Here is a 22,502-nt window from a genome sequence, read left to right as displayed (position 1 = left end):
CCATTTTACCCACAGCAGCTCTCACATTTTATAACTTGAGACATTATTTCAACCTACCAGAACCACTGGACCTATTGATATAGTTTCAAAGGCAACACACTGGTCTTCAGAGCTGAAACACCGAGTAAACTAGGATTTTCTAATAAAAGACAGACACCATCCCATTGCTATGAAAGCACCTGCCTAATCTAACCGCATTACAAGAAAGAAGGTATTAAAGTTATAATCAAACCCATTATATGATTTAACATGTAATAGAGCAAACAATGCCAGAGCTGTATTGTTATTAGTAGCCTTTTTTTCTGCCACAGTAAGGTATTCCAGGCCACAGGGATCATGAATCATTGCTAAAGAGACTGCAGACCTTACAAATCTTACAGGTATTTCAAAGAGAGACCGGAGCTGAAGGCTTAGGAGGGTACTACATCAGCAGAGAGAGAAGTAGCAACAAAAACACAAGAGGAAAGTGGTAAAAAGCGTTTCACTAGAATATAGGACTTTTTGCCTGCAGATTACTTGGAAAAATGTCTAAGGAAGGTACCTAAGATAAAAATGGATTGTCAACAGGCCTTGAATTGCTACACAAAGGTCAAAATCTCCCTGGAAAATTCCTGTGGTATGTAGAACTGGTAAGGTCAAACCCCACTAAACCAGAAGAAGCCACAAGACATTTCCCTTGTAAAAAAGAGAGAAAGAAGCAACCATAGCACTTTAGTAACATAATTCAATTCCAATTGTGTGACAATACGCAGAACAATAATTAAGAAATTCCAGTTTCCAAGCAACTCCCTATGCTTAAAGGACTGAAAATATTCTAGGAAAAAAAAATCAGCCAGCAGTACAGCCATCAAATATAGAAATATGTGTCTTCTGATTAAGCTAAATAATTCCAAATTGAGAAAACCTTCTGGGAAAATGAAAAATGTAGTGATCAGAATTGTGAAAATCATTTTTAACCAAGGAAAAGTTTAATGTATGAGGCTCCCACCAGTTAAAGTAACTCACTAGTAACAGCAAAATTTTACACACAGATAGCCCCCAAAAAGTAGAAATCCAGAATTTCACCATTACTCTAGACCAGCAATAGTCTAATTCTAGACAATGTACAGAGGCAACTGCTCTCCAAATCACTAAGTTTTGTTGATTCCTGTATGGCACTCAAAGACATACCATAGAAAGGGAACCCTCTGTAAACTGTCATTTAAAAAAAGCATGCAAGCTCAGATCCTGATACAATTGCTAATATTTGAAAGTCCCCACCATAACAGCCAGTTGAAGACATGCTACTATAAAAATTCTTCAGGTACAGATGCTTTGTAAAATTCTAGACTTTCCATTATATGTTAGCTTTTCTTCTTCAGCAAGGTTTGAAATACATTACTCCTAAGATCTTACAGATACTTCCTCACTCCAAAACACCCGTACCCCCACTGCAGAGGAAAGTGTTCCTCATTGGATAAAATGTATGCTAAAGGAAAGTAACTTCTCAGAATTATTGACTTATTTCACTATATTTCATACATGTAAACATCATTAGAGAACAGGCTAATTCAAATAGCATCATCTGTGCGCTGCCAAGAGCTCTTTAGCAATAGTTTATACGGCAAAAGAGTACTCTGGCAAAAAAATTTACAGTGAAAGAGATTCCCTTTTATTTACCTTGATGAGTCATCGTGACAGGTTCTTCACTGGATATATTGTTGTAAATGACCACGGCTGTGGCATTATGTGAAGCTGCTCGCAGTATTTTCTCTCTAAACGTACAGTTTCCTCGCTGCAGTAAAGCAATCCACTGCTTGGTGTTTGGAGGAACCTGGAAACGTGTTCGAGGGTCACAGCCCAGGCGATCTGCAACTGAAATGGGAAATACATTTACACAGATGGCAATTTGTTGGAACAGGCAAAAAAAAAAACCCTAACTCTAAGTTTTGCTGAATTACTTAACCGTTATGCACTAGGAAGCCACTATACTCCTGTTAATAAAGCCTAAAGCTAACTGCATTCTTATGAAAAAAAGTCTTTAAAAAACCCAAGTCTCACACATTGAAAGCTGTGACTACATGCCCGAGAATTAGGCTCACTAACACAAGCTATTTTTAACTCTAGTGCAGCTAGAACAATGAACATACATTTGAATCAATACCTGCCTACGGGCTGAAAAACATTAGAATATGGTTCATATACTACAGGCATTTACGAAACAGCTGCTTCTCAGTCATTCTGGGGAGTATCACTTTTTTTTTCTTTCTAATGCAGTCATAAATATCACTGCAGTGGGAAGTATAACTAAAGAAAGGAGGTTGTGAAAACAAGATTTCAGAGTAATCTGCCATGTGCAGGCTACTGTAAAGAAGGGAGATGCTAAAAGCTGATCTTGTGAAACCCCAGCAGCCAACACCAGCTCTTCATGTATGCACATTTTGTCTACAAGGAAGCGTGTTCCGAAAGAAACAAACGGTTTTGCAAACACCATGCACTCAAGTTGTCAGCGAAACAGGTATTGATGGTAAAAAGGAAGAGCGACAGAAATGGCAAACGCCAGATGTCTGAATTCAACAGTATGCAAAGCTCTTCTTTGGTCCTTTCTGATGCTGTAATGTATCCTGGAACAACCCAGACCCACGCAGAGCTGGGTACAGAAGGCACAAAATGCAATGCAGAGGATAACTCCCCGGTACAACAGCTGAAACCGATGAAAGACATTTCTGTTTACACAACGGGAACCACGCAGTTTAGTCTGATGCACTGGTCATGTCACTAAAGGATTTTCGAAACCCAGAGTCCACGGTAACTTATAATACAAATATATTCACCCTTTCAAATGCCAAGAGCATAAGAATCTTTGGCTACTAAAAATGGTTGGGAGAAACAGTGATTTTTCAAGGCAAACAAAAAATTTATTTGCATAACAGCCCTGAAAACATTACAGGTCCTAAGAACAATTCAAATGAAGTGTCCCGTAAAATTTTCCTTTTAAAGAAGTGAGTTCTTCAGCACAGACTATGGGATTTCAGCAAAAGGTCTACCACAAAAACCAGCCAGATTAACCTATCAGCTGGAAACAAAACAAAAGATCTTTTTAAGCATTAACCCAGCCCAGGTTAAAACCTGTAACAAAGGAGGTTCAAATAGCTAAAGGATCTTTTCTGAAAGGAGAAAGGAAATCTTTTGCTTTCCTGAAGAAAACGCATGCAGATGAATCTATATCGTGGCAGTTGTAGGGGAAGTCATTGCATCTCGGAATTTGGAGAAGCGCCTCTCCCTGTTGCCCTGGAAGGAGGGGGGGAGCCAGACACCAGCACATCCTTTTCACGATTGTTTTTCAAGGTTGTATGAGACATTGCAGGCGTGGAGGGCTATTTGCTGTATTTTTGTATTTGTGCTTTTGTTTTACACAGGGATCGGGGAAAATCTGAAAGAGATGCCTGAAGCCAAATTTTATGGAGTATTTTCTTCATCGCGCTGACATTATTACTCGAATCCCTTTGGAAATTGCTAGCTAGCACTGATCCACACACGGCGTTTTGGAGCACTGGTGACGGCCATCATGACCAGCAGTGACCACAGGAGCGCACTTGCATATTGAGTGCACTTTTGTAGCTTGTTATTGTACTCTTAAATTTAAGAGAACAGTAAATTTTTTAAAGGAATTATAGTCCTTTTTGAAAATGTGATAGAACCATAACACAGCACATGCGCAACAAATCTTGCTGTCCTCTTAAGATAAAAGCAGTTTACTGTTTAATGCACACTTCCCCCTTGTTCAGAATATTTCCACTTAAAAAATGCAGGAGGAGGAAAGCACAAGCAGGCGGTGATAGCAAGTTGCTCAAGCCTTGAAAGCTAAAAATCCCATCCTTCTCCAGTGAAATCAGATTCAAGAATCTCAGGTGTGATACGTCCTTTGGAAAATACCGTTCAATAAATGGCCACAAGTCCACAGCATCTCCCCAAACTGCCAAAATTAACTCTGAAAGTAGACACTATGGCCGACATAAATTTACTTAAAATATATGGGATGGATGAACAGCAGTAATCCTATGGATTATGTACAGTTTGCTTCAGTACAATCACGCTTAAAAATAAATACCAAGTGGAAAAAAAAAAGGCCACAAAAATAGGGTAATGGGCTATTAGAATGAAAAATCATAAAAGCAATGAAAGGCAAAAGGCACCTTGAAAAGGGAGGCAGCATTCTCAAATACAGAAATTTATGTAGGCACCTTTAAATCTGTACAGTTTGAAATTTTTAACTTAAAAACCAACAGAGAAAGTAGTAAGAGATAACAGAAACCGCATCTGTGGGAAAAGTAGTACAAAATTCCCTATCACGGTAGAGATCAAAGTGTCTTCCAGCTGCGGACAGAGCTATGAAACATTACTGATAGAGCAACAGGATTAGGAAACAAGATATTAAGAGATAAAAGCTTTCCAGATAGAGACCAACAAACACCACTCAAATGCATACAGCATGTTATTCCTGACGAGGTGGATTCACTATGTCCCAATGAAAAATTAACAGCTGACAATATTATTTTAGCACTATTTAACTAATACAAAAACATTAAGGAAAATCTGCTTGTTTTAGGTAAACCCGAACTAAGTAACTGCAAGTCACAACCCATTTTTCTTTACATAGTATCCTATTTACACCACACAAATGTTAAGTAATCCTTTCAATTTTAACTAAAAAAAAAATTCAGGAACAATAGTGGAAAGTGAGTTTTTCTGCTCATCTTTTCAATAGACTTAATCCACTCAGAAAAGAGTGAAAGCGTTATATTCATGGTCACCCTTCTAGCCTAGCAAGCTGGCTAAAATAAAACATCTGCTATACTCCTAACGTGCCAGGCACATCAGTTGGCATTGTGAAGGACATAGATAAACGAATGGTGTCAGCAAGAATCATCATCGATAGCTCTCCATTATCATGCCGTCTATGCTCCGTTGTCCAAAGTGCAGTTAGGATCTAAAAGACTAGGGCTTGCGAGTATTACCTGGATGATGTCCATGCCAGAATGAAAAGCGGCTTCACATTAAATTAAAGTTATTCTAAAACAAATCACTTGCACATAAAAAGATACGATCAGAAGTCACTCATGTCATTTCATAGTTTCAGAAGATATAAGCATACAGAAAGCCATCCAAGCGTGTTTCCTTATAAGTGTGCTATTCTTCTAGCTTATTTAAAATTTAAGTTATTTACTCTGCCTTTTCTTTCTCCACGCCTACCTACGTACCATGAACGTGTTGGCAAAAAAACAATTTTCTGTTAGAAGTGGCAGCCTGCTGGGTTAAAGAGCTATGTACAACGTTGTTGTAAACATCTCCCTTTCTCCTGTAAGCCCCAACACCACAGAAGAACCTCTTTACAGAAGGATCAGCTGCGATTTAAGTACCTACAGTTAGGCTGCACCTTTGTTCTCAACTTCAGGAGAGCTTCTCTTGCAGAACACACAGGACTGCTCAATTTGCATACAACTGTTTCTCCTTAAGCATTTTTTTAAATTCAAGAGCCCTTTCTGCTGAAAGACTAATGATTGCGACAACATCTTAGGGACTCATGTGAAAGAAATAGTTAATCATGCAATAGATCCAACCAGGTTTCCTCAACCACTGAAGAAGTATTGGCAAGCTTACATTAGAACAGCACCGGTACTTTCCTCCTTATCTTTTCCAATCGCTTGACCAGGTCCTTTAGCCTTCCTCCTGTAAGAGGGATAGCCATTTTGTGGGCGCAAAAATGAAATGAATAGACCGGCTGTCAGAGGCTTTGTCAGAAGTAAGCAGACACTTGCCTGAATGCAGACTGTCTCCTTCTGCTTCTGAACTGCGACCGGGTTTGCTTTCTCTCCTATCCCGGGTGTTTATGTTGCTCTTGCATTGCTTAGAACATAGTTGTGACATTCCACCTCAGCCAAGGCTGCTGCATTGACTGTTATCAGACTTTGTCCCCTTTTTACAGAAAAAGGCCAGTGCCATGATCCCACACCCTGGGCATTAACTATTTTATTCCATGGGTTTTCTTTTTCTTTTCTTTTTTTTTTTTTAAAGGTCAGATACCTTGATATTGATTGCATCTCAGCTAATACTCCACTCTCTGAGGCCAGCACCGGTTGCTAGAGCTGGTCTGTCTCAGCTACACATACAGAAATAATTTTAAAGTTTGACCTTCAATCCCTGTGATACAACAGGTGGAGAAACACCAGCAATATTCTGAGCAGCAGATCAAGAGACTCACTGGGAAAGAAAACAGCCCAGGGGAAGATGCAGCTCCAAGCAGCCTGTGCCTCGAACCATTCCCTCCCTCCAGCAGTGCTGCCCAGGCAGGGGCTCTGTAGCACACCTGACTGGCAAAAGAGACGGCCTTGTGCAACACATTAATTATAATCCTGCGATAAAATCCCCAGAAAAGGAATTCAGCTGGGAAATTTACAGAAGCAACACAGCAGCATTGATTCTTGCTTTTTTCAGGGAAGGGTACTAGTTCTTTGCTATCCCATTAGCATTTAATACCTGTAACATATATATATTTCCTTTCAACTCATTACTACTTGTCTTATTATCAATATAGTCCTTATTCAAGCCAGTTATAATTTCCACTTTTTAAAAGTTGCGTCAATGAATTATGCACAGTGATATTTTATTTTCAAGAGCTATTTCAGGTAATTGCTTTGACTAAAGCTGGCTTTAACACTAAAAGAAACTCTTTGAACAAGAGGTAATCTTGTTTCAGGACAGAAGTTAAACAAAAGAAAATCACTGAAGCTTAGAAGAGTCCTGTAATAGCCCAGATTTAATCTTGTTAGCTCAGTAAGATTACCACAATTATGGCTATAGACTACACTATATAACCTCCACTTTTGTTGTCAATTAATGACTACTAATTAAGCTGGATACGGAGACCAATGGTAAAGGACGGATACACGCACAACACTTTTCTTCTACTACTGTATATTTAGTGCTACATTTGCTCGTTGCATTTTCCTAAAGCTTATTATTTTGGATTCTGGGCCAGAAAGGAACACAAAATTCTCTCTGAATATTACCTAAAGCTCTGCAGTTACCAGGAAACTGTCAGTTTTAAGCCTTCTGCAGCTAAAACTTGTTCACACAACATGTTTGTAAGTGTCAGATGCTACAAAATGCTATAGTTACAGCACCATGCACAAGATATACCTCCATTCCTAACATTGTGCCCATAGTTTCTTCCCCACTTCCACCTTTTTCTAACATGTTTTCCCTCAAATTCCCAGTCTCCTTGCCCAGCCACAACCCTACTACCCCTTCAGAGATCTCCCCTTTCTACGAGTTCTTTCTCCAATGCAGCTTTCATACAACCATCACCTCCCCGCAAGCCCTTTAGACTCCAGTCCCTTTCCATCTCCCCTCACCCCCTCGTTCCTGACCTATTGACTCAGTGAGCCTCAATATTTTCAAGTTCAGCTTTGAGTCTGCTGCTATTTCACTTCCATTCAGTCCCATCTCCAGTCTTAACCACCTTGCCTGCTTCCCCGCTACCCAAGGTGCACAAAACCTCACCTCCTGGCAAGGTCCGACCATCTGCGAGGGACTTTGAGAGCACACGGGGCTGACATTTCCAGTCCTCAACTCTGTATCCAAACCCAGAACGACATGCAATAACCCAGACTCAACACTTAGAGAAAAGTCCTGTTCAGCATGGAGAACAGTTTTGAGCTAACTAAGCCACAAAGCGCTGCAGTTTCTACCAAGAGTCATTAAAGTGAGTTTTCAAGGGCTTCTAGCTTGGTTTGTCATAGCAAGAGGAATATGCTTGACACCTAAAGGTGGGGACCGCAACTGGTGTCAGGCACCTAATACCAAAGATGCTCAAAAGCAGAGGTCACTGGAGCGGCACAGGGCTGAACGCTTGCACGGTGCACGCACAGACGCTGCCACGAGTACCTACTGCGCGACGTTTGGGCTGAAGTAGCTGGTTCCAAAGTCAAAAATAACAGAGTAAGGGACTGAATGAGAAGTGCTTGGTAACCTCACTGAAGAGATAATACAAATCTGAACTACACCATCAGAAAAGCTACATCAGGCTGTGAAGATGCATTTCGTCGTTATCCTTCCATGCAGAATGAGAGGAGCGTTTTTTTGATAATCTGTAAGCATTCATATCCAGAAGCTGTTTAAAATACTCTTTGAATAAGAAATTATTTAAGTCATGACAAAAGATTAACAAGTTAGAGGAAGTAAGAAAAGGAACTAGAAGTGGAAGAACAGGAGAGAGATTAATAGAAAAACTCTGCTGCTATCATGCATCTAATGCACTTGGAAAGATATGCGTACACAGGTGCTGTATTTACAGCCAGCGGCCAACTGTGACCAACAGCTCACTGGAGCTACACCTTCACAAGTCACATTCACAAGCGGTCACGCGAATTACTGCCGTATCATTTCCAGGGGAACATTGCTTGTGAAAGCCAGTATCAATTTCATACAAGGGCCTATAAAAAGAACAGGGAAAGATTTTTGATACATGTATTAATATGACAAGGTTGAATTTGATTAAAGAAATTCTGCTAAAGAAACAGGAGAAGGGACTGAATAGATCATTCTGCACTGAGATTTAAAGGATGGGTAATCACATGCGACTGGCAACTTCAAAAAGTAGTATATAAAATATTGGGCATATTCAAGAACACAAAACACTGCAGAGCACAACACTTCAAATCACAGGCTGTGCTACTACGAATGGTGTATGTTCAGCACTAGCTCATTGGCCCTAAATCTTGAATTAGTAAATTCATTTATTTCCCTGCAGGAAATTAATAAGGGATCTTAATGCAGCATGCAAAAATGTGACAGTAAGGACATTTCAGCTCTCAAACACAGATGCCCCAGTCTACGCAACCAAGGTGGTAACAGATCACCCACGTTCACGGAAATTTCAAGGGACAGCCCGTGAATGGGTGAATGCTTGACATCAAAGCAGTTTCAGAGTCAAGGCATCTTCAAACATAGCTGCTAACGGTTGTAGAGTCCTTTTCTTCTTCAGAAACAGGAGAACTGGGGTAGAGCATTTACTGCTCTAACAGCAGAGGCCGGTGCCAGCTACTCGTGTTAAGAGCCATTAGAAAAAAGTATTTTGCAAACAAGTTCTACAACAATATTAACAGGCTGATAAAAAGGCATTAGAGCAATTACTTCCAGCAAGACAGCATCGCCTTTTATCAAATCTAGATCTAAAGAAGTGGAAGAATATAAACATAAGACCCTTAAGTGTTCAAGAACATCTTAACTAAAAGATTAAATATTCCAATCTTTCCTACTATATGAAATATTTTTAAGCCACATGAAGTGCACCTCGACAAAATTAAAATAAAATGTATACTATACAACAATCTACACAGAACAATTCAGAAGAACTTCAGACAACTGCTGCACGTTTGCTTTAACAGTCTCCTGTTGAGTTCTGTCCTGCTGTTTGTCAATCTCCCCAACAACTGATGGCAAAGTTTTAATGACTGCAGCATGTCAAACCTGCAGAAATGGAGGTCTGCCATTTCATGATTCCTGATCTGCCTTCTCACTGAAGTTATTCATCACACAATACTTAGCAGTAAGGTAGAAAAACGCTGTTTATGGACTGCTTAGAGTTTTACTTAGCTCTTCTCTCATTATTAGCTTCCAGTGAAAATGCTGTCAGCCTCCCTCAATGTTTTAATCACACTTTACTGAAGACCATATCAGAAGAAAGCAGAAAAAGTTACAGAAGCAGGTTAAAAAGTAATTACTAACAAAAGTTTTTCTTGACAAATAACGCAGCTACTAAATAAATCAAGTGTTTTGATACCTTGCACATATTAAAAGGCAGCAAATACTACTTGCAATACCAGTGTTTACGTGCCTAACACTTCCAGGACAGCCTCCTGATTTCATACAGCAGTTGGGGTGGGTGTGTGTATAAGTGAGGAATACCAGGAAGCAGAAGAAGGAAAGACTGAGCTGACTGATGACAGCTGACTCCAAATCCTACCTTGATCATACTCTCCAAGTACAAGTGAAAAATCATTTTACAGTAGACTTGCTCAACAATTTCTGCTTCCTCACCCTTCCACTCAAAATATGCTCTATTAATATATTCTAGTTAACACTTTGTAAAGCTAACGAAACCGAGCTTCAGTTAAACTGGCAAGCATCTACTGATGCAGTCTGCTTCAGACATACTAGAAGCTTACAGCAGGCTGCCCAGCAGCATGCAATTTGCTCTGAAGAAGCATCAAAGTATTTTCCTGATCTTGAGATTTGGTAAATTCTCAAATTCACTTTTAATAATACAATAGTTCTGTGTTTTAAAAACCTCTTAATATTCACCACTTAAGAGTCTAGTTTTAGCTGACTACATTATTTCACTTAATGCATTTTTCAGAGGTTTACTGTCCAGGAGACAGGTTGGGACCACTGCGATCCATCAAGTGGTCCATTTCTTAAAGATGGCAGTTTAGATAATGTCAGGAAGGGTTTTCAAAATAAGATACTACTAAAAGCACATCATTATGACTGAAGCAATTGGTTTCGTTTCAGGCAAAAATCAAGACAATACCCTCACTTGTTTAAATTAGCGTTCTCTATAAAACCCAATATTTGTCAAAAAAACAATTGATGGACAACAGCTTCACTGAATTAAAAGAAAACTTATTTGGAAACACCACAGAGTGTTCAGTACCGCAAACAAGCACATTTTGGACTGGCCATGAGAATAACAGCTTGATGGCTTCAGTCCTTGCAAGTCTTGATGGACAGCTTAAGCAGCATTTTTAAGAAACGTACACTGAACAATCATGACTTCATGCAGCTGCCAAAGCCATCCAGATGCATATCTATCACAGTGAGATGGGGATCCAGCTGTTCTGAGATTCATGGCAACGCTGTAGCCAAACACCGGCAACTATCGCTACCGACTCTCTGTAATTAGTTTAGAAATAACACCTTCATCGCATAATACGACTAGCCTACTGGGGTCCATGCTGGAAAACACGCTATGCTTTGCAGAGCCGTTATTAAAGCCGGCACTGTCAGATTATGGATTATTTTTTATTATTTCCCTCTGGGCAAGTTCTTCCTGCCCTTTTGTCAGAGCTCTCTAGGAAAGTCTGCACAGCTCAGACAAAGGCCAACCGGCCTGCCAAGGAGGCACCCGACGGCTGGGAAGGCAGCGTTACCTCCGTTGATGGGGACGGGAGCCACCAGCAGACCCTTGACCTCCACCTTGGGGGAATCCTGCCCGTAGCGGCCGCGGTCGATCCTCAGCAGCGTGGGGCCGCCCCGCTCGGGGCTCAGCACCGTCACGTTGATGAGGGCGGTGTAGTACGCCTGGCTGGCGTTGTCGGCGCCGGCCGGCCGGACCCAGCAGTGCCAGAGCAGCAGCAGCAGCAGCAGCAGGACGGAGGAGCCGCCGTTCCGGTGCTGGCGAGCCCACCGCCAGCTCATCTTCGACTCCGGGCGAGCCGACGGCCGTCACCGGTTGCCTCCGCCGCTCCCCTCGCTCCCTCGCGGCAGCGCCGAGCCCCACACGCCCGGGTGTATTTTATCCCATCTGACAGCCCAGGAGCGGAGAAAGACCAAAAGCAGGCGGCGGGGGGAGGAGAGGACGGGCTCATGCCATGGGAGGAGCCAGGGGAGTCATGGCAGGCCCCAGCCGAGTCCGATCCGCCGGCCGCGGCCCCCCGGGGAGGCTGCTCGGGGCGAGCCCCGCTCCGCCGGCCCCTCAGGGCGCCGCGCTCATGCCGCCCGCCCGCCGCCGCGGGGGAGCCCCGGCCGCCCGCCTCTGCCCGTGTCGGGCGAGGGGAAGGGAGGAGGCGGGCCCCCTCCTCGCACAGCCCCGCGCCGGCACCGAGGAGGCCGCCGGGAGCCGCCGCCGGGAGCCGCCGCCGCCGCCTCAGTCGCGCTCGCACACCACCACCGCCGGGCTCGCCTCGCCTCGGGGCTCGCCGCCGCCTTAGTGCGGCGGGCGGCGCATCCCGCTGCCCAGGCCGGCGGCCGCAGCCGGTGACTGCCGCTCCATGCTCGGCTCGTCCCGGGGGCGGCGGGGCCCCCGCGCCTTCCCTCCTCCGCCGCGCCGCGCTCAACCGCCGGCTCCGCGCCCGGCGCCTCGACTGCAGCCCGGCGCCGCCCGCACTGCGCAGGCGCGCCACGCCCCGCCCAGCGCCACGAGGGTGAGAGGCGGAGCTGGGGAGAACCACGCCCGCTGCGAGGCGGGGCTGGCGGCGGGGCGGGGCTCCTAGGCGTGACGTCACCAGGGGCGTGGCGGCGCGGAGGAGGGGGGCGATGGCGGCGGCGGGAGCGGGGCCGCGGGGAGCCGGTGCCCGGCCCGGGCCTCTCCCGCTGCTTCACCGGCGTCTGTAAGGAACGCTTGGCTCCAGCGACCCGCAGTTCTCCAGGGAATTAGATGTAGGGACACCTACGGGCTCCCATGACGCCTCGGCGTCTGTGATTTCCAGATGGGGAGTGCTGACCATCGAAAAGATAGAGGAGGCGGTTTAAAAGCGTGTCTGAAATGGGGGGAAAAGGGGCCGTGTGTGCGAAGGGGTGTGTGCGGTCTGGTCTGTCCGGTTAACGCGGAACGGGCTGTTGGGGCGGGAGCACAGCCTCCGTGTCAGGATCTCCTCACTCCTGCCCAATTCGGCATTACTCACTTCTGGCGTACTAAACTGGGAAGCCTTACAAACACTCAAACGATGTTAATAAACGTGAATACCATGAAATACTGTAATACAGGACTTGATGAATTACCCTATCTAACATAATAGTTTTAAGGATTTCAGCCTCTTGGGAGGTAAAACATAATGGCCTTCTCAGATTTTGAAGGGCAAACTATCTGAAAATTATTTATGGCAAAGCAAACAAGTAGGGCAGGGCTGTGGGTTAGAATAGTTTCTAAATTTCTGAACAACCGTTTGTGCTGCTGTTTTTTTGAGATATGGTCTCCTTGGTGACTTGCCCAGCTGCTCGGGAAGGCCCTCCGATAAGCCTGGGGTTTAACCTAAGCATCTCATTAAACTGTTCTCTTTTGGAAGGTTTTGTAGTTTGTCCATTTGTGATGCAGCTGGTCACATACGCGTGGAAGGTAACACCATCAAAGCGCAGGCTATTTATTTCGCTGAGATGTAAGCGGTGGGTCTGATCCTGCCCTCGGAGAGACCCGCGCCGTTCCCGAGGGAAGCGGCAGGCTTGCAAACCTGCATCTCGGAGCAGAATGGACCTATGGGCTCTGCTAAAGGCGTGTAGCCTCTGGCTCCGTAAAATCCTTGGAGAAGCTGATGATGAAAAGCTCTCCAGAAATGTCAGTACAACTCAGGAAATGTTGCTCAAGCAGCAGCTGAATGTTCCGCTTCCACTTTTTAATTATTTTTTTTTTTTTAAATTCTGCCCTTCTTGGTAAATCCTGGGTGAGAAACCACATGCCGTTAGTGGCCCCTCAACATTTCACCCAAACTTTCACCCTGGCCAGAGGGTGAGAGTTGTGGCAAACACACCGATACCGCACCATGCAGGACATGTTTCGGAGCCGTCATTCTTGCGGTGCAGACTGGAGTAGTTTGATTTTGTCAGCACTAAGAGCTCTGCATCGTTTTGATGCAAAAAGAGGCCAGGGAGTACTCAGAGGCTGAAGGATTCCTTGCTATTTCTGCATCGCCTTTCGGAGAAAGATCTCAAAGCACTTTTGAAAAGCACTGAGAAAATATTCGCTGGCCATATTAGAAGCAAAACAAGCCGAAGGGCCCAGACGGTGACTTCCAAGTTTCCTTTTCTAACCACAAGAAAAGGCTGTTTTTGCATTTTGCCCTGTCTGGCTTCCTGCGGGCTGCGTTTCTGCCGGAGATCGGGGGTCTGCCATGCTCGACTCCCTGGGGAGGGCTGCCCGCTTGGCCCCCGTCCCTCCTCACGGAGCAAGAGCCATGGCGGGGCCACCAGCGCTCGGTTGCTCCTCTCCTGCCTCCCAGCCCGTCCGAGGGCTGGAGAGAGGCAGGAGAGGAGCAACCGAGCACAAAAAAGGGGTATTTCATGAGCAGAGCAGCTTCAACCCCTCACGCCCCAGACGGGCAGGTCCCTGGATGAAGAGAGGAGAGTCCTTGTGGCTGCTTCACACCTCGCAGGCAAGGACGGAGCGTCCCTCAGGTTTTACCCCCAGCTCCTGTTTTGTTTTTTTCTCTTGGGAAATGGTCATAAATCCATTTATGCTCCATCTACAGGGCTCCCTGGGCACGGAGCATTTCCTTCAGCCCAGCTCCCGCCCGTGACTCCCACCCGCCCTTCGCTTTCCCGTCAGGTTTCACATTGCGAGCTCCGCCGCCACCTTCCCGCCGGGGCTCCTCCTGCCCGGGGCCCGCCGCCGCGCTGAGGGCGCCACCTGCGGGGCTCGGCCGCGCCTCCCTCCTCCCGCTGAGGAGAAGGGGGTGGCCCGGGGTGCGGGCTCCGCCGCCCTCGGTCCCTCTCGGAGCCCGCCGTGGTGAAGGAGGGCGAGAGGGGCCAGGGGGATCCCAGACCCCCGGGGCCGAGGCGGCGAGGAAGGGTCGGGGATCTGGGGGAGGTGGCGGCGGGGCGAAGGGCTGGGCGCTGAGCCGCCGGCTCCTGTCAGCAAGTTTAACCAAAGCATATCCGGCTTCATCATGAGAAAAGACCGAGTTTCATCCTGGATGGAAATGCCACAAAGGCCAGCTGTTTCCTAGAGGATGCGGGGAAATGCAAAAAGGGACACGAAAGTAAAAAATAATAAAACCAAAATGTGCTAATTGCTTGGGCCAGAGTCGGGCTGCCCGGTGCTGTGTGGGGAGCCGAGCGCTGCAGCACCCGCGGGCAGCAGCGGCCTCCAGGAACCAGAGAGCAGCTGCCAGTTATGACTTTATTCATGTTCACATTTAGATATTACAACAAAACTCTTAATGACAAGGGATAACAAGTACTATAGGAGGAGAGAAAAGAAAGCAGTGTTCTAACTGGTTTGATATATAACCGTGAACTTCCAGAGACAAGACTCAACGTGAGTTACAAACGCTCACATACGCTCACTGGTAGGAAAACTTCGCACGTGCAAACACCCAAACACTCACCCACAAAACACTCACTTACACACACAGACCACACTTTTGTACTCACACATAACCCATGTTGTAACCTACTTGCTTCGAAGGCAGCCCACTGAAACATTGAATGCTGCTGTAGCAACAACAGGTACCAGGTTAAAATATTGCAATATAAATGAAGTGTTACTTAATACACAGGTTTTTCTTCAGAGACGCACGTGTATTTGCAAGTAGGGGACCCAACGCTTTGTTTTCATGAGGGAGGAATGTCCTCTCAACACCAACACTGTGTAAGGAAAAATGAGACTGCGCATAGACTGGGAACAGTCATTTTAAAGGAGGAGGATGATAAATAGCTTAGCTTCAATGTTGAGCTCCAGTAAAAAGCCCAAACAAAACACAACAGAGAGTGCATTGTGAATGGAGCAGGCACAATTATCGAACCCTGTGTTTTAAAAGTTGAAATACTCCCTTGTTGCTGTGGGAAGACAGACAACACTGTTGCCTCACATCTTAAAACCGAAACAGACCAGCTTCATTTCATGCTCATGCTTATCTGGAGACTGTAAAACAAAAAAAAAAAAAAAGCCAGAAATAATGCAAGAGTGTGGGGAAGGGTGTCAGGTTTGTATACGCTAATTTTAGTATACTTTTAAGAGAGCGAAAGTACAATTGTCTCAACAGCTCTTCAATATCTCACACTGCAATCGTTCTTCATCAGCAGGAGTGTCTGAAGAGGAGCCAGCGTTTGCTCCTATCATGGCTGCATTGTTCGTGGAATGCTGTTGACGCGGATACAATAGGATCTGATTCCACCCCCCCCATCAAGATGATGCAAAAGAGAGAAAATAAACTTCTGTGGAGTCGAATGATTTGAGTGTTCAAAAATCAGGTGTCACACCAGTGCTTTCCCCAGAGTGAAGCAGGGGATCGTTAACAATGGCTCTGATGAAGTAACCCTTCTCCACAAGGATGCTTGTGAGCAATTTGCAGCTGAACCTAGAGACAAAGTGCAGCTGCCCGGCTGGTTGGGAGTGCTGACAGCCAGCCAGGGTGCTCAGATGCCTCTGTACCCTTCCTGCTGAGGAGTCCTGCCAGTGCCCTGCAAGTGTCGGGCTTTGCTAGTACGTGTCCATCCCTCACACGTGGACAAGGACTTGCAGCTACTTTGGAATTCTGTTTTTCAACTATTATTTCATTTATAGGCTTCTTTCTTGGGCCCTCTCTCAGCTGGGGCTGTGTTTCCAGGCAGAGAACTGCTCGTGAAGCGCTGGAAACAAGAGAGCCTGGGTCCTATGGGTGCACATCACCAGGCGAGCAGCCTGAATTTAGCTCAGCCGTCTGTCACCTTCCACCCACGTGAATGCCGGTGGAGACCCCCAGCAGCATGGGGCACATGCAACCTTCATGTCAAGGGAACCACCAGCTCAAAAGCCAGGGCAAAATGAGGGCAGGAGAATTTGGTCTGGCCTACACCCCGTTGGCCGTCCTACTTCCTTGGCCTGGCTCTCCAGCATCTCCTGCCAGAGGATTCTTACTGAGTCATAACAATTACTTAAAGATGCTTAAATTCCTGGCAACTTCAGGGGACACCAGTAGAAGGCAGGGAATTCATTGTCACATGCAGTTTCCAATTCCACCTCCTGAGCCAGTTTGGCTCAAGCTGGTCCAGTTTTGTGCCTCTTTTCGCCATGGAAATCACAGCCATGTCATCCTGCTGACACGAAAAGGGAGGGAGACATTGGGCGCTCTGCACAGGCTTAGAGAATCTGAATGACAGGCATGCTTTTCCCATATGCTAAATAAATCTCCCCGTTACACTTGTGCGGAGAACTATAATTAAGACTTGGGAAAGTCATCTGTAAGGACTCACAGGCTCACGTCAGGAAACGCATAAAACCTTCTGCTGGAAAAGAAATACAGTTTGGGAAAGCAGCATGTCTGACAGGAAACACAATTTTAGACGTTCAAACCCTTGGCTCTGTGCACAGAGGTGTGGCCCACAAGCAGAAACTCCCTGGTGCCGAGATGCCCTGGTGCAAGGAGCTCTGCCAGCCATGGGCATGTGGGAGAAGAGATGATGACAAGCTGTTCAGATGAGCCTCTTCACCCAGACTCCTCCGACGGTGACGTAACCGTGCTCTGTGGCTGAGCTCTCGGATTGTGAGCAAGATGGAAAGAAGTAGGTGGGAAGTGGTGAGGCAGCAGCACAGAAGTCTGTAGAGAGGGGCTGCGGAGGTTCCCCAGAGCTCTGGATTTACGTGGTATCTCTCAGGAACAAAAGGCTCAAGTGATGAGATGTTTCATCAGCAAATAAATGTTTCTCAGTCCCCCAGAGACAGGTACACTGTGCTGGCGGCTCTGCAACAGGAACTGGAGAGGAGCCCGTTGGGCAGAGAGTGCCTCCTCAGAGCCAGGGAACTAGGGCGGCAGGAAGGGTCATGGTGCGGAACCATCCATCCAGGAAAACTGGGGCTTGAGCCCTGGCCAGGTGCTGCCCTCCTTGTGCTCACAGATGCCAGCACACAAGGGGATGCAGCCCAGGGCACCTCCTTGCTGGAGCTCTGTTCCTTCCATTGTTTCCAAAGCCCTTGCAGCAACTTGAAAATAAACATTTCACTCCCTACCACTTTGATCCTTTTCCTCCCAGCAAACAACCCATTTTTGCTCTATGTTTAGAAGCCAGCTGAAATTAACACAGCTTTGCTTTAATTTCTCACTCGAGCAACAAATGATCTCAGCGCTGCTCTGGCAGAAGAGGAAGGCGAGAGCAGCAGACCCGTGAGTAACCTGCTCCCAGTACAAAGTATATAAAACCCTGTTTTGCACAGCGCCTGCAAAAAGAGTTGCTATTTATCTCAGTGGGAGGACTCTAGCCATCAGCTGATGACCCGCTCAGCACTAGCTGTGTTGAGATGGCTAAAATAATCCTGGTGATAAGGCAGATTGACAGGTTTTCCCCCAGCAGAGATGAGAGGGGTGTGGGTGTTGCTTGCAGAGGAGATGGAGACGCTGGCACCTACCCAGAATGAACAATGTGCATGAACATTTACAAAGATCTCTCTGGATCTCTCCATACACCTCTTTAAAATGTCCTGCTCTTGCTGCTAATACCACTAGGGATTTCTTCCCTTTGATTCTGCTCTGCAGCTCCGCAGCTGACATCATGAGGAGAGGAGGAGGAAGCAATCCAAGGAAAAACATTCAGGCTGCACACCAGGAAGAAACTTGAGACTAAGACAGATCTATTTATATCTGACCTGAAATGGGCTTTCTTGAATGGGAAGCTGATCCGAGTGGAGGCTGGATGCTAAGCAGAAGGTGCTGTAGTGCTGAACACAGGCACCCGCTCGCTGGCAGAATGCATCTGTCTGAGCCACAGGGAGAAAAGAAACGCGAGGAATCAGCGAGGCGCTCTCTCCGGTCCTGGCACGGGGAAGCTGCAGCTGGAGGTGCTGCGTGGGCCACCGTGCTGCGGTTCCAAGGACATCGGTGTTCCCCATCCGTTTGGGGCAGGTTCCCTGCTGGGGTTGGGCATAGGTTGAAGGAGAAGCTCTGAGTGAGCCTGACGACAGGCCTGGAGGGTGAGAGGGGACGCTGCGGCAGGCGCCTCCAGGGCCTGATGCCGTTAGTACTGCTCGGAGAAGAAGGAAGCGTGGAGAGTGGGGGGACTGGCCCCCTCTCCAGGCGGGGTGCAGCTGCCGTCCTCAGAGTGTTCTGACAGCTCCCCGTATTCACTGTTGTAAAAAGTCTGGCCTCCGACCTGGGACCCGTACAATGGCCGACATCTGCCCCGCAGGTCCGACTGTTCCCCTAGCAGCTCCGCAGTTCGGATGGGCCCTTTACTGCTGTGAGGGAGAGAGACACAGAAGATCAATCTGAGCACTCCTGGAAAGGCTCTGTCCTGCTTAGAGAGATCCCAGCTTCAGAAAACATCACCTGCTAATGCATGGGGCAGAGGCAGGGTCAGGAATGAACCTACACCTCCATTTCAAAGCACAACACCAGGCCGCGCTCTAAACCTAAGCACAGCCTGTATGTTTGGCGAAAAATCTGCACATAACTCAGTGACAGAGTTATTTCAGCTCTTCTAGATACCTTTGGGAAGCCCAGGGAAGGGTTGGGACACCAATGAGCAGGGAGAGTCAAGAGACATTGCCTCAGTTGCTCCTAGACCTGGCAGGAGTAACAGAAACTGATACAAACCAACAGCCAGGATGGGGGAAAGGAAACAAAGGAAGGTGATGAAGATGTGGGAGCAACCCCATCTCAGCGCCTGCCAATACCAGGTGACTGGCAAGAAGTCACAAGAGCAAGGGCAGGGACACATTCAAGGAGAGGTTTAAGGGCAGTGTTTTCCAGGAGATGGGACGCCAGGTAGCCCATGGTGTAGGAGACAACGGGAATGTGCCTTGGGGAAAAGAGGACAAGGACAAGAAGCAGGAGACAGTCTGATACAACAGCAGAGAGGCCACAGGGCTATGGCTAAGGGAAAAGACAATGACCAGTCTGATCTGATGTCGGGAGGCAGAGGAGGTGAGGAAGAGGCTTGGGATTGGCCTTGTCTACACGTGAGCTGACACGGTTCACTGAACACACTGTCACGGAGACGAGGTCCCAGCCTGCTCTGGCAGCAAGCAGAGATGAGCTGGACAGGTTCTCACCCAGATTCCAAGCCTGGGGCAAGGACATAACCATCCACAACATCCTCAGCCCTGAGAGCGCCAGCTCAACCTGCCAGGCACAGTACTGGCATGTGGGAAGTCCTAAGGCCTGTACCATCCCTGCAATGCCACGTCGGGGCCCTGTACCACACGAATCAGGGCTGGGGCAGGGAGGTGGCAGCCGCAGAGTTTCCATCCATCCCACCTGCCACTGCTTGAACAAGCCCTGACACATTTCACCAGAAAATGGCAATAAGCGTTAAGAGTCCTATTAACCCCATCACTCCACTGTGCCTCATTATCTTAACGGACACATTCTCATACCCTGTGGAGCATGTTTTGATCAGTTGAATGGGCACAGTTTATATTTTTAAACCCTAGGAAGCAGCAGGCAGGTCTGTTCTTCATGCGTTTTGCCTCTCGTTAATGCGTGCATGGACTTATCTGGCTCAGGGCCCACAGCCCTGCTGCTGCTGAGAGCCCCAGGAGGCATACCCTACGGGGAGACACCGAGAGCTGCCTCCTGGTCTCGCTGCACTTGGCAGCCAGGAGGTCTGAGTGGCTAGACTTAAGGAGTACCTGAATCCACCTTCTTTTCTGTGTCGGTTTTCTATCCTCTCAAATTCCTCAGATGCCAGAACCATCCCACTGTCTGTTTGATTGTCCTGGAAGGAAGCAACAGGAGTTATCAGTAACATCCCTGTCGGCTGACCAGAGTGGGAAGGGAGGAGGAATCATTCAGGAGATGAGATCATGTGTGTCTGTGATGGGAAAAAGGGAGTAGGGGCACTTTACCAGCATGCTCCACGGTTTTGCTGGAACAGGTTTCCTTAAGTGCCTTCTTAAAAGTAGTACGTACAAAGGTAAGATTTGTGTGTGCAGTTCAGTGCCACTTTTGGGGAAAAAAAGAGTGCCCCCTGCCTGGAAGATGTATCACCATCAAATCTGCGAGAGGTGAGATTTTCCTCTGAGACTAAGGGGATGACTTAAGTTTTGCCGCTATAGAAGATGTAAGTACCAGCCCAGTTTAGAGAGGCCAGGAGGGCTCCTACTGCACACTGCCGTGCGGGTCGAGATAGGGGAGGTGCAGACAAGCACTCTGGATTTACCTAGTCCTGGCTGGGTTTCAGTATGCTTAACCAGGCCGAGTTTACAGATTTGAGAAGGGTGAAGAGCATGCTGAGGTCCTTTATAGTCCTTGCTTGTAGATCTAACCTCCCTATTTCACGCTTAGGCAGTACGAGCTGTTCTGTAGAGAAACCCTTATGTACTAGGTGGAGAAATGAATGTGCATAGGACTGGACGGACTGAACAGGAATGACACAGACAGACTGACATTAGATAGGAGTGATCTTCCTTCCACGATCTTAACAGCAAAGGTGTCAGGAAAGAGCTGAACATTTCTTTGCCCCCTGCTCAACCCCACTCAGGTGCTACTCACCGGGTGTGCCTTGTACATTGTATGTGTCATGGGAAACTCTTCAAAAGTCTTTATCCTGGATGGACACCTGATCTGATTTCCTCCCGTCAAACAACCAGGGAACGAGACACAGTTGTAGTATCTGCCGACAGAAGCATACCGTATTCAGTAAAACCAACAGAGCCAATGTCCTGAATAAACAGGACCTGAACCCAACCTCCTCTCTTTGCAACCAAAGTACACAGGGAGGTGGATGACCCAAATGGTGGATTTTGGGAGGGGAATAAGGGCACCTTAGGCCTCTTAACCCCATACTTCTGCAGTGGGGAGCACCCAGACTTCCTGATCGAATCAGGCCCTGATTACCTCTCCACTCTGGATAAGCAGAGTAACGTCACATCAATCCCAGGCATCACACTATCACAGCTCCCCAGAGACGAGAAGCCTAGGCCTAATTGTTTGGGTTAGTTAGGAACAGATAGGATGAAGCTCCTGCACCAGCAGAAGAGCAGCTGACACCTTCATTCCTCATCTACTTGCTGGGCCATGATGCCTTTAGTGGGATGTGATGCTCTGGCAGCGTAGCTGGAGGCAAGAGAAGGAATGCCATAGGCTTACACATCAAGGGCTCTTTCTCATCAGCAAAGGAAAGTGATTTTGCTTTTATAAGCAAGATGCTATGGCCTAAATGCTTGGATCACATGTGATCACCTGGGATTTTTCCAACCTCTTGCTACTGGGTTCACCCCATATCCCTCAGGCTCCCTTACAGCTCAGGCTGCTGGCTGCCTGCTGGGCTCTCTCTGCCCTTTTCAGAGGGGATTCACCTTGCTGCTAGGCTGTGGCAGCGTATCCTCATGTCAAAGTCCTCTTCATCTGAGTTTTGCTGGGCAGAGGAAGGCACCTGGGAGAAACCATCATCTTCTGAGCTGTGAGAGTCGTTCAGCGGGATGTAGTCCTTCCCTTCCTGGTAGGAAGAACAGTGAGTGGCCTTACAAGAAGGGGAGGGCTTTCCCGCAAGAAAGGGCTCTACAAGCAGAAGCTGGCAAGAGCTGGGGAGGAAAATTTCTGGTTTGTCTTTTGTTTCTCTGGGACAAAATACCTGGCTGGAGATTTCTGCGCCCTCTGTGTTAAGTAGCTGCAAGTGTTGCAGGTACATGGACGTGTGTGTGAGCAGGAAAACAACCCAGTCCTACGGCACCTACAGTTCTCTAGCCTACATGGACAGAGCAGTGTGCTCTGGGGGCACGTCACTGTGGCTTAGTCATGCCTGTGCTGGGATCCAGTGCCGAAAGGTTAAAATCAGGGACGTCAGGATGAGACAGTACTCATATTTAAGCAGTTAGCTATCATCTTATGAAATGG

General features: G+C 47.1%; 2 protein-coding genes across 6 annotated transcripts in view; both read right to left on the bottom strand.

Moving 5' to 3' along the window:
- Positions 1–12,147, bottom strand: part of RNF130 (ring finger protein 130) — a 55,440-nt gene extending 43,293 nt beyond the window's left edge. For 2 of the 4 annotated variants that reach the window (XM_087753800.1, XM_087753799.1), the window contains exons 1-2: positions 11,193–12,147; positions 1,660–1,854 (exon numbers count right to left, since the gene is read on the bottom strand). In XM_087753800.1, coding sequence (XP_087609926.1) covers positions 1,660–1,854; positions 11,193–11,460 — 463 coding nt within the window. In that variant the 5' untranslated portion in view covers positions 11,461–12,147. The remainder of the gene's footprint in view (positions 1–1,659; positions 1,855–11,192) is intronic. The other 2 variants (XM_009466798.2, XM_087753801.1) reach the window with 1 other exon arrangement.
- Positions 12,148–14,858: 2,711 nt separating this feature from the next.
- FLT4 (fms related receptor tyrosine kinase 4) overlaps positions 14,859–22,502 on the bottom strand; it is a 60,904-nt gene continuing 53,260 nt past the window's right edge. The window contains exons 27-30 of one of the 2 annotated variants that reach the window (XM_087753928.1): positions 21,965–22,104; positions 21,159–21,279; positions 20,297–20,382; positions 14,859–18,901 (exon numbers count right to left, since the gene is read on the bottom strand). In XM_087753928.1, the coding sequence (XP_087610054.1) occupies positions 18,682–18,901; positions 20,297–20,382; positions 21,159–21,279; positions 21,965–22,104 (567 nt within the window). In that variant the 3' untranslated portion in view covers positions 14,859–18,681. The remainder of the gene's footprint in view (positions 18,902–20,296; positions 20,383–21,158; positions 21,280–21,964; positions 22,105–22,502) is intronic. The other variant, XM_087753929.1, reaches the window with a different exon arrangement.

The sequence above is a fragment of the Nipponia nippon genome, unplaced genomic scaffold, assembly GCF_047370975.1.
Source record: "Nipponia nippon isolate SJK-2023a ecotype South Korea unplaced genomic scaffold, ASM4737097v1 scaffold_17, whole genome shotgun sequence".
NCBI lineage: Eukaryota > Metazoa > Chordata > Aves > Pelecaniformes > Threskiornithidae > Nipponia > Nipponia nippon.
The sequence above is the reverse complement of the archived record's forward strand: the minus strand, read 5'-3'. Positions and strand labels throughout refer to the sequence as shown.